Below are 12,551 nucleotides of genomic sequence, written 5' to 3'. Positions count from 1 at the left end.
CATTTTTTAATCATAAAAAAAGACTTTACTGATGAGCCCTCATTATGTATGAGGATGGCATTGTGATCCCTTTGAACTAACGAACTTTGGCCTTAGGGCACATGCATTCTGAATGGGTCTTTAAAATGCATGTTCCACACCATGAGAGTAAGTGAGGAATTACAGAAAGGAGGACTGGGGGTAGGAAAAGGCTTGGATTGATAGACACAAGTGAATATGCTAGTTAGGAGATAGTTAAAAGGTCGAATAATTAATTATTTAGGAATCACCTTCAAAGGTAGTAGTGTTCAAAAATTAGCATATTAGTTTGTAAATGGAAAAGATTCTTTGAAAAGATGTCATTTGCTATAACCTAAGGGTCTTTTTTTTTTTTTTTTTATACATGACGTGTTGGATTTTGTCAGAGTACTATAGATTTCACTTTAGCCTTTTCACCTTGAGTAACATTTAATACAATTTTATTCTGATTTTTCCAACAATAAAAACCCTTGTGGCATGTGTTCCTTATTTATCTGTTGTTATATTTTTTACTAAATACCAGAGACTTGCAATTCATTTTTTCCCTTAAAACATTTTTAAAAAATTCTTTATTGTTTAAAGTATTACATAAGTCTACTTTTTCCCCCATTGACCTCTCCCTGGCTGCCCCACCCCCCAGCACATGCTCTCACCCTCCTACTGCCTGTGTCCATTGGTGATGCTCAATATGCATGCACACAAGTCCTTAGGTTGATCTCTTACCCCCTCACATCCACGCCCCCCCTTCTCCCCCGCCTTCTTTCATAGGTTGGACAGTCTGTTCGATGCTTCTATGACTCTGTTTCTATTTTTGTTCATCAGTTTATATTGTTCATTATATTCCACAGATGAGTGAGATCATGTGATATTTATCTTTCTCTGACTGGCTTATTTCGCTTAGCATAATGCTCTTCAGTTCCATCCATGCTGTTGCAAATGGTAAGAATTCCTTCTTTTTTATAGCAGTGTAGTATTCCATTGTATAGATGTACCACAGTTTTCTAATCCACTCATCTGCTGATGGGCACTTAGGCTGTTTCCAAATCTTAGCTATGGTGAATTGTGCTGCTATGAACATCATGATGCATATATCCTTTCTGATTGGTGTTTCTGTTTTCTTGGGACATATTCCTAGAAGTTAGCATTTTTTTTTCAACAAATATTTACAGGGTGCCTTTTATGAAGAGCAGTGGACCAAATAGAGCTGTGGACAAAACAGACTAGTGCGGCGGTCACTAACCAGTGGTCTGCGGACCACTGGTGGTCGTGAGGTCTGAAAGGTTGGCGACGACTGGTTTAAGGAAACCTTTGGAGCAGCGGTCTCCAACTGGTGGTCCGCGGACCACTGGTGGTCCATGAGGTTCAAAAGGTTGGCGACAGCTGGACTAGTGTATCATTTCATGTAACCTGCATGCTAGTGGGAGAAGGAGGATAATGAACAAATAGAAAAGATCTAGCATATCATGTGGTAATAGATGCTCTGAAGAAAAATAGAGAAGGGAATAAAGTGGTAGGTGTGCTGTTTCATGTGGGGTGGTTAGGGGAGGTCCACCTGAAAGTGTCACCATGGAATAGAGACCTGGAGGCTGCAGGGAGCACAGTAGCTAATATCTGGAGTGTGCACCAGGCAATGATCAGTGGATGGGTCCTGGGTGGGAAGATGCCTGGACCACCTGAGGTCTGGCAACAGACCAAGGTGGATTGAGTGGAGCAGTAGGGGTGGGGGATCAGAGAGCTAGGGGTAGAGGAGGTAGGACTTTCAGGGCATCGTCAAGACTTTGGAGCCCAACCAGTGTGGCTCAGTTGGTTGAGTGTCATCCCATGCACCAAGAGGTCACTAGTTCAGTTCTTGGTCAGGGCACATGTCAGGGGTCCCAGCTTAATCCCCAGGAGGGAGCATGTGGGAGGCAGCCAATTGATGTGTAAAAATTTGCATTTTGTTCTGGGTAAAGGGGAAGCCATGGAGGACTGCTGCAGAGGATTTGGAACCCCTGCCTGGTGCTCTACAAGGGCATTGACTGCTGTGCTGAGACTAGGGTGGGAGGCTATTGCAAGAGAGAGATCCTGATGGTAAGGACAGAATGGTAGCAATAGAGATTGCAAAGTGATTGTATTCTGGATATATTTTGGAGGTTGAGTTAGAGGATTTGCTGATTGGATATGGAGTAAGAAGAGAAGTTTACAAGAACTGTAAGGTTTGTGATGGGTGTAGCTAGAAAAAAGGAGCTCCCATTAATTGAAATGGGAAAAGCTTGCCAGAGGGGAGGAAAGGAGAGGGGTGGTTGAGGGACTGGGTGAAAACGGTGAAGGGATTGAGAAGTACAAATTGGTAGTTACAGAATAGTCACAGGGATGTAAAGTACAGCCTAGAAAATCCTATCTAATAAAAGAGTAATATGCAAATTGACCATCACTCCAACACACAAGATGGCTACCCCCATGTGGACACAAGATGGCCACCACAAGATGGCCAGCAGGGAAGGGCAGTTGGGAGGGACCAGGCCTGTAAGGGAGGGTAGTTGGGGGTGATCAAGCCTGCAGGGGAGGGCAGTTAGGGGTGACCAGGCCTGCAGGGGAGGGCAGTTAGGGGCAAACAGACTGGCAGGGGAGCAGTTAGGCATCAATCAGGCTGGCAGGGGAGTGGTTAGGGGGTGATCAGGCTGGCAGGCAGAAGCGGTTTGGGGCAATCAGGAAGGCAGGCAGGTAAGTGTTTGGGAGCCAGCAGTCCTGGATTGTGAGAGGGATGTCCGATTGTGAGAGGCAGTCAGACATCCCTCAAGTGGTCCCAGATTGGAGAGGGTGCAGGCTGGGCTGAGGAACACCCCCCACCCCATGCACGAATTTCGTGCACCGGGCCTCTAGAATAGTCAATAATTTTGTAATAACTATGTATGGTGTCAGTTGGGTACTGGAAATATCAGGGGGATCCCTTTGTAAAGTATATGATTGTCTAACCACTATGCTGTACCCCTGAAACTAATTTAAAGTAATATTGAATGCAAACTGAAATTTTGAAAAAAATTAAATTAAAAAATATGTTTATGTTCATATCAACGTTGTTAATATTCAGAAACTATAAATTAGAGAACTCATGCACTTGCGCATGAATGTGTCTGGAGATGAGGTTGGAGAAGTTGTCAGATAAGAAGGCTGTAGGGTCAATAGTCACTGAAAATTACTACATGCCTTTTAAACAGAAAATTACTTACTATATGCCTTTTTCTAGGGAATAGCCATAGAATAAGAAACCCCTGGTTTGTGTTTGGAGATGGTGGTGGTGGTGATGGCAGAGACACTCAACAAAAATAAGGTCCAGTCTCGTAAACCGTGTACCTTTGCTTTTCATTCATCTTCACTGATGGCAGAAGCCACAGTGTAATCGCGGTGAATTCTTCTGTGTGTTTTGTGTTTTTTTTCCTAGCCTGAAACTTTGTAAAACAGAAGACAGTGGGTGGAGATGATAAATGTAGAAAACTGTAGACATTGAATTTTGGTGATTATTGTTTCTATAGGACTGATAATTTTAGAAACCTTCCCCCAGACCTGCATTAGACTTAGAGTAGCTGAGCACCTTTTGTTCTCTAAGATGCTTATATGTTTCCTGGCTAGCAAGAGCAGTTGTGCAACACTCACATGTAAGTGATATGTTAGGTCCCTATCTATCTGACTTCTAAATTTATTAATATGCCTCTTCCAATGGTTTTGTGGCTCTTGGAACTATAGGAAACTGACATAGGAAATTATGAGCAAATATAGCACACCACAAAACAATATTTGTGATTGGTGAGTGAGGTAAGGATCCATTTCTGGAGAATGCATGTCAATCCAGGACACTTTGTGGCTCTCGAAACCTGCTAGGGAAGCACACGACCAAGGAGTCCGTCTGGCTCCTTGGAGTCCACTGTCGGCTTAATGCAGGAAATTAGAAGTGTTGGAAGCAAGAATGACCATCTCAGGCTTGGATGTCCTTGAACATCAGTGAAAGTTCAAAGACAACCTCTGTCTTTAGTTGAGCTCCTTGTAGTATGAAGACTTTGGAAAAGTTGAAAAAGATTAAACTGAAATCATTTAAAGGGCAGTGTGTAAAGTGATAGGTTTGATGTCTACTAAAAGCTGTAGGGTGTGATGGAACGTTTTTAAAGGGATCCTGAGTGTTTGAATCAGGACAAAAAAGTGAAAAATAAATTGCAGGGCTGCAGTAGACCATTTTGAGAAGCTTTGACTAATTGTAGAAAGAAAAGCAGAGCCGGTGACAGCACGGCAAATTTGGAAAAATGATCTATTTAGAGAGAGCCCTGTTGGGAGAGGGATTGGATGTGAAGAAGGAAGTGGATCCTGGAACACTGCACTATATTTATAGCTTTTTCTACTTGTATTGTGTTTGGAACATTGGCATCCCGCACAAGTCACTGCCTCAGGTTTTCCAGATTTAAAACTCTACTCTACTCTTGGGGTTGTGATTCTGATGAAAAACGCTGTCTTATTAATAGTTTGTGGCACCATATATGTGAGCAAATACTTTCTTTTTTATTTTTCTACATTTTCTCCTTGATCTCTTTCTCTTCTTTCTATATGTGTTTCATATTTTTTATGGCTTTTTTTTGAAATATGTAAGGAAGGCTCATAATTCCTATTTAGGAATTATCTTTTTTTTTTCATCTGCTGGTTTTTCCACCTCTAATGTTAATTTGTGATATAACAATCTTCCCTAGAGTCATTCATTGTAATTCTGCAAGCTGAAAATTTTAACGTCAGGTGAAAAATAAATGACAGAAGTTGATGATCCTTAAACAATAAATACTTGTATTTTATGCTGCTGCTACTAGTAATTAAGAGGAAATAACTAAGTAGAATGGACCTTAACGTGCTTGATTGCTCTGAGGGGTTCTTGGTGCATTTACAGGGCGAGTAGCTATTATGGAACATTTTGCTGAATGTCTATAGCACATTGCCACCTTGTGGCTGCAAGTTTTCTTTCTAAATGTAAGAGCACATTTTTAATATTAAGTGTATCTGATATAATCTTACATTTTTCCTAGTATTTATCCTTTACCTCGATAAAAGATTTGAGGCACCTTTTAAGAATACATAGACTAGAGGGAGGGAGCATTTACGAGCACATCCTTGTTCTTAGAAGAGGCACGATTCAGTATCTAGGGGTGAAGATCTACAATGTCTGCATCTAATTGTGTGCTTGGGACAGGGACAAAAAAAGAGAATGAGAGAGCTAAATCAATATGGGAAAAACTTAACAGTTCACCTTTGGTAAAGGGAATATGGGTGTTCATTGTATTACTCTTACGACTTTTCTATTGTTGCAAAATTTCTTCTGAAGTTAAAAAGTATTGATAGTTAAAAAAAAGGGGGTAAGGATATAAGTGGAGCCAAGAAGGAGGCAAAAAGAACCTCTGCATTGTGTAATGACCTGGTATGTCTGGACCACTGACTGGGCTCTACTTTTTCTAGTAGCTGATATCACTGTCCAGGGTTCCCTTGTTACAATTCATTGTCCAGGGGGCTTAGGGGCAAAAATGTGTAAGACTAGATAGAAATTCCTCCTTGTAGGACACTTCATGCAGTGAACAGCAGCCTCAACCAATACCTTCCAAAAGTGCAATCTGGAATCCCTTTGCCCTGATATGGCTTGATCTTGAAGTGGCTACACTGCTAGCTTTCTGTATACCTCTCAATAAAGTGCCAAGTGGCAATGAAATACAGTAAAATACTGACTTGCAATGAATTTGAGATTGTACTTACTGACAAGTGCTTGAAATCCAGCGGTTCCAGTGGAGCTTGAGGGAGAGTTGACATCTGGTAATAGCTGATCCAATACGGCCTCTTCCATCTCAACTAGCTTGGGAGGAGTCACTCATAGGCAGGGTCAAATTTCTTTGCGTGCCATGGATTTGAATGTGCTGGGGCACATAGACAGGCAAATGATGACTTTCTTCCTGAATTTATTCCTCCAATAAATATATCCATGATAATATCAATCGAAAACAGTGCAGATAATTATAACCAGATGACAATCTCTTTCATGAAAACAAAACATATCACAATCAAACATCCCTAAAAATGCCTGGCCTTGAGTGCTGTTACCCAGTTCTTTTCTATTTTTAAATTTCTACAAAGTTGGCCTTTTTCTGTGGCCATTTAAATTTCCATGAATATCTTTTGCTCTTCCTTTAAATTTCTTTGTAACTATCTGGATATAGTATATGTACATGGATATTTCTGTCCTTAGTAACTACCTAGACACATATATATATGCATATATGCTTACTTGAAGGTGACCATTTAAGAAGATATGGCCCTATTTAGCTATGACAGGTTTTCTTATAAAAGTTGGACAGATCTTGAAGTAAGTGTTGTGACACAGGGGACTCTTTTGTAGAAAGCTGTCTCTTGAAGGGACTTTGGTTTCTCTGATTCTTGTGACAGGTTTTCTTTTAAAAGCAATAAAGTGATATAGGGATGTATTGATTTCCATTATGGGCTGTGGTGCTAGAAATTTCCCTCTCCTATGTCTATGAGCATCAAAAGCTTGTGAATTTTTTTGTGAACAACTAAATAAGTAATCTATTGATTCTCTGTCGAGCAATATTCTTTATTTTGGTGGTGGTGGGGGGGATCAAGGCTCACAGAAAGATATGTATTTTACATAGTGACTCAGGACACACACATATACATGTGTAACTTAAGTAAAAATGTCATGAAACAAAACTTCCCCTTCCTTCATTGGATTTTGATAATTTCTGTTCTATTGTGTTAAAAATACTGATCACAATCTACTAACCTTGCTTTCATGACCCACTAACGCAGCAATTTTCAACCAGTGTGCCGTGGCACACTGGTGTACTGCAAGAATTTTTAAAACATGCAATACCTGACTATTTAGTCAGGGGCACCGACCTCTTTTCCCTTAGATTGTCAAATAAAAAGAAATCACAGCAGCCAACACAACAATAGCCCTCTGGTGTGAATGAATCAAAATTATACCTTTTTTTTTATCAGATCGGCAAAAAAATATATATATATATATATATATATATATATATATATATATATATATATTTTGGTGTGCCACAGAAATTTAATAATTAGTATATGTGTCATGAGTTGAAGAAGGTTGAGAATCGCTGCACTAATGCTTTGTGACCCACCGTTTGAAAAGCCCTGTTATTAAGGTTTTGAGCCAGCCAGACCCTGTCAGATGGAAGACACACAGTGAAATCCTGAATGCTCTCAACTGGCTAAATTAAAAACAGGGCCAGGAAAGAGGATTTAGAGAAGGAAAAGGAAGGAGGAAGTTGTGCCTGGTTAGTCTTCCATTCTGGTTGTGTTGGGAGCGTCCCCAGCGAGTGATGCCCTGTCCTTCTCTCTGCAGCTTGACCACATATTGTCCCCACCACCCATGCCATGTCGGAAGTGCAGCAACCCGGACCTGGCTTTGGGCCCTGGGAAGTCCCTGAAGTTTAAAAGCCAGCTGAGCGAGGATGGACGGCAGCTGCGGCGGGGGAGCCTGGGAGGTGCGCTGACAGGTGAGTCAGCAGTGATATGTGCAGGCGGGATTTTGTTTATACCCTGGAGCAGGTGTCCTCGAACTACGGCCCGCGGGCCACATGCGGGTGTTTTTGCCGTTTTGTTTTTTTACTTCAGAATAAGATATGTGCAGTGTGCATAGGAATTTGTTCATAGTTTTTTTTTAAAACTATAGTCCGGCCCTCCAACGGTCTGAGGGACAGTGAACTGGCCCCCTGTTTAAAAAGTTTGAGGACCCCTGCCCTGGAGGGTCCTGAACGGTGCTCATGAAGTTCCAGGTGCAAACATCAGCCTGCTTAAGAATGGGCCTGCCTCTCTGCAGACCATTTGGTAAAATCTAGTCCAAACCAGAGAGCAGTTAAATTGAGGATCAGCCGAAACCGGTTTGGCTCAGTGGATAGAGCGTTGGTCTGCGGACTGGAGGGTCCCGGGTTCGATTCCGGTCAAGGGCGTGTGCATTGGTTGCGGGCACATTCCCCGGTGGGGGGTGTGCAGGAGGCAGTTGGTCGATGTCTCTCTCTCATCGATGTTTCTAGCTCTCTATCCCTCTCCCTTCCTCTCTGTGAAAAATCAATAAAATATATTTTAAAAAAAAATAAATTGAGGAGCATATTAGTAAGCTTTACTGAAATATAAGTTATATACAATAATATATACTAATTTTCACTGTCTGTGTGGGTGGGTTCTGGTGAATTTATATGCCAGACTACCACCAAAATCCAGACAAGAAATATTCTCTGTGCCCCTTCCTAGTCATTCTCTCCCCGCACCCTCCAATCCTTGACCCCAGGCAACCATAGCTTTGCGTTTTGTCACTATAAATTAGATTTACAATATCTTAAGAATTTCATATTGATGGAATCACACAGTCCATACTCTTTTGTCCCTGGCTTCGTGGGCTCAGTGTAATGTTTTTAAGATTCATCCGTGTTGTGAATGTCAGTGGTGTATGTTGAACTGTATAAGGAACTGCCAAAATGCTTCCAAAACTGTGACTTTTTACATCCCCACCAACAACAGGCAAGTGATCTAATTGCTCGGCATCCTTGCCAACCTGTGGTGTGGCCAGTCTTTTTGAATTTTAGCCATTTTAATGGGTAGATAGTCATATCACGTTGTGGTCTTAATTTATATTTCCTTGACAACTAAATGTTGTCAAACATCTTTCCATATGCTTATTGGACCTTCATATATCTTCTTTTGTGAAGTGTCTTTTCAAATCTTTCACCTGTTTTTCAATCATGTTGTTAAAATTAAACTAATTAAAAATTTCAAATCCAGAAAACCCACAAGACACTTTTATTGACTTGAAAGATAGCCAAATTAATATAACTTGGGTTTTTAATAACTAACTCATCATGTAAATTTCATGTTATTAAACTTAACTTTAAATCACTAAAGGTTAGATACTAAAGATTCTTTGGTCTAACCCTTATTTTATGGGTGGGGAATTAAATCTTAAAAGTTAAAAGGCTCATTCATCCCCATGCTTATTAATTTCACTTAAGAAATTTACTTACTTGCTTAAACTTTTTTTGTTACCAATAGGAGGGGCAGGAGTGGTTCTTTCCAATTTTTGCTAAAGCAGTTTATTTAAAGCTTTAAGAGAATGCAAGGTTATAGCTCTTGATGCAGATATATGGCCTGAAACATGAATTTATCTTTAGCTTTAAGGGGGGGGGGGGCGGAAAGCTGGACTTAATTCTCATTTCATAATCTCAGCAGCTCTAGCAATTCTATACTTACGTAATTTAGCCTGCTATATAATTATTTCAGGTAATTAAGTCTTTGGTCAGATAATTTTAAAAAATATTCAATAGTATTTGGAAGAACTTAAAAACCTTGGACATCAGCCTGTTTTTCAAAACAGTTGTTTGAAAGTTTTATTGGAATATAAAGAAAACATTCTTAATAGGTCATGAATACATTAATGGAATAATTTATGCAAAGCATTTAGTCCAGGGATGGGTGGATACTAGCATTCTGGGTATAACTAATTGAACTTGGGGTATTTGCAGTTGCTAGAGAACTTGGGCCTGTGACCATCAGTGTGGAATCCTTACCCACTGAGTTTCTCCTTGGAGTCAGGCACGGTGCTAGTGTCAGGAGAGGGAGCAGGGGAAAGGAAGCGTCGTCTCTGATCTTTAAGAAACATAGTTTCTACTTGTTTTAGGCAACTACTAATAATCACATAAGAACTTAACCTAAGGTCATACCCTATTGCTCACTTAAATCAAGTCAAACTGATTTTGCCATAAAAAATGTGTCCCTGATATATTCTGTTACTTAAAGACCAGCCACCTTCCTATTGCATAACTTTGTTTTAATCGAAGGATCTTCTCTTTGGCAGTTTTCTACTGGTTCCTTAGAACAAAGACTTTGTGAAGGACTAGTTTACAGTTTGAAAAATTTGCCACCTAGTTATCCTAAGTTATGATAAGTTTCCTTAAATGCTTAATTCTCTGAAAGGAAGATCTGTGATCTTTTCATCTATCCCTAATAACATTACAGCTAACATTAAGAATTTACTATGTAGAAGGCACTGTTTTTTAGGAGGTTACATTTATTGATTTACTTAATCCTTACTACATCTCTATGCATTCATGAGGGAGGCACTCCTACCCCCATTTTAGAGATGAGAACACTGTGGCCCAAACCAGTTGAGTAAATTGCATAACATCAAGATTTGAATCCAGGCATTGTGGCTCTGGTGTCCATGCTTGTAACCATCACTCTGTTCCTACACAGTAAACACTCGTGAGGTTTTCCGTAAATTCCAGCAGGATTAATTGGAGTGAATCCTAGGTGGGAAAATGTTTGCTCGGTTGGAATCAGGGGCTGACTCAATCTGTAGGTCTCCTAGTTCCTTATTTGCAAAATTAAATTAAAACTAGGCAATTAATACATATTAAAAACTTTGAAATTTATACATTTGTTAACCTAGCAAATCTAATTCTCAGATTTCATTCCTGGGATAATAGTCATGAATATGTTAAAAAAATGAACTCTAGTTATATTTCGAGCAGCACCATTTATAATAATAAAAAATGCATATCATCTAACTAGCTAGCAAAAGAATATTGGTTAGCCATAATATGGTATACACATAAAATGGAAAATAATTGTAAACATTTAAAACCATGTTGTAAAATAATATGTTTTAACATTGAAAGAGCCTCACTATATTTTTTTTTATGTGAAATCCCATTATTGAATGGTCACGTAGTAGCTCTTGCTTCATAGGACTGACTATAATTGTAGTGAAATAATTTTATATTTCATAAGAGAAGGGGAAACAACCTCTGCCTGCTAAAGACTTTCTCAAACTGGGATGATGGTTGACTGGGTTCCCGTTATAAACGGGCATGTGGAGAATGCTATGGCCTTTTTCCAGCCCGCAATTCAGTCCATGACACATTTTTTCTCCCTGATTATTTTTTGTGTGGCACTTGGTAGAGCATCAGTTGGTGACAATGCTGTATAACCACAGAATTTCAGTGATAGACATCAGTAAGTGTTTTTTGCTCAGGTGGCTGCAGGTCAGCTGGGTTTGGGGTGATTTAGCCTGGGTTCTGCTGGGATTGGTTCTAGATTGCTCTGCTCCATGTCTGATTTCCTTGGACATCATGTTCTCCTGCTAAAAGACGGGAGCATGAGAGTGTTCGTCCCCCTGCACAGGCATAGTTCAAGCTGGCATCATAGCTGCTAATTTCCTATTGGCCAAAGCAAGTCATATGGTCAAGCCCAGAGTCAAAGGGTGGGAGCATGCTCCACCCACCTTGACACCTTGGCAAGGATGCAGATGTAGAATGCAACTAACTAGAGGGGAGGGAAAAATTGGCTACTAACAAGTCCGTCTATCATAGTTAGCCTTTCACTCTCTTATTTAAACAGTCTTTTACAGTATAAATATTTACATTTGCCTATTTTTAATGATAAATGTGTTCAATGTGGAAAATTTCAAAAAAGACAGAGCACTATAAAGAAAAAAGCCATAATCTCACCATGCATACAAACTGGCTGACCTTTAGCATTTTCTTACTTAACTAAAGTTTTGAATCAATCTCTTAAGAGTATTAGATTAAAAGATAAAGCAATCAGTACCTTTTTTGCAGGACTGGCATTTAAACAACAGACCCAGACTTTACTGTGCCCATCACTGCTTACATACATTTTTTGTTGTTGTCAGCTGATGGTGCTTTCTGCCTTCCTGGTCTGCAGCATGCTAAATAGGCACCAGGAAGCATCCTGTAAACATTGACTGAGCTTTAGAGCCCCCTGATGAGGAAGGCAGCATTATTCTAGTCATTATTCAGACCCTTACAGGCTGGGCATGGGCATGTGGTAATGCACCTGACAGTTCACAGCGAGGGAGCTGCAGAATGAAGGGCAGAACCTCAGGATCCAGAGTCCTGGCTGGTTGATATGCAAATATGCCCTGAATCCTCGCCTTGCTTTCCATGCTGTGGTGTATGGATGTGGCAGCCCTAACAGTCGGAAAAGGAGGGCTTCTCTTCCTCAGGAAGAGTTGTATTTTTCAGAACACATTTGGGCTGTTTGGAATGTAAAACAAAGAAGGATCTATGTATGTGTGTGTAACTTGCATATAATAAGAAATCAACTTTGCTGACAGTACAAAGTAGAATTATGGTGCTCTGTCTTGGGGGGAAAATTGAGAAATTTTTCTCTTTTGGACTATGGAAATCAGTTTGGAATAAGATTTGAAAATACAAAAAAAGAAAAAGGCATTTCAGAGCGAAAGGAAAAACAACACAACCTCAGAAAACATCCTTTTCTTTAAAATTAACCTGGAGGACATAAGGTTTGTATGCTGTGGAGAGCTGAACAGGTTTCTCATGCTAAAAGTCTCCCTAGCTTAGAGGGCAAGTCTGGAAGAATTCAGATGAAAGCAAATCTACATAAAATGTGACTGTTTTATGGGTGGCCTTGGTATTTAGTAAATTTTGCAGATAAATACCTCCCATGCTATC

General features: G+C 40.0%; 1 protein-coding gene across 5 annotated transcripts in view; it reads left to right on the top strand.

Moving 5' to 3' along the window:
* MAST4 (microtubule associated serine/threonine kinase family member 4) overlaps window positions 1–12,551 on the top strand; it is a 516,137-nt gene that overhangs the window by 136,717 nt on the left and 366,869 nt on the right. For 4 of the 5 annotated variants that reach the window (XM_054715206.1, XM_054715204.1, XM_054715205.1 and 1 more), the window contains exon 2: window positions 7,406–7,559. In XM_054715206.1, coding sequence (XP_054571181.1) covers window positions 7,406–7,559 — 154 coding nt within the window. Of the gene's footprint in view, window positions 1–7,405; window positions 7,560–12,551 lie in introns of those variants that run through there. The other variant, XM_054715207.1, reaches the window with a different exon arrangement.

This window comes from Eptesicus fuscus, chromosome 4, assembly GCF_027574615.1.
Source record: "Eptesicus fuscus isolate TK198812 chromosome 4, DD_ASM_mEF_20220401, whole genome shotgun sequence".
NCBI lineage: Eukaryota > Metazoa > Chordata > Mammalia > Chiroptera > Vespertilionidae > Eptesicus > Eptesicus fuscus.
This window is presented reverse-complemented; position numbering and strand designations above follow the sequence as displayed.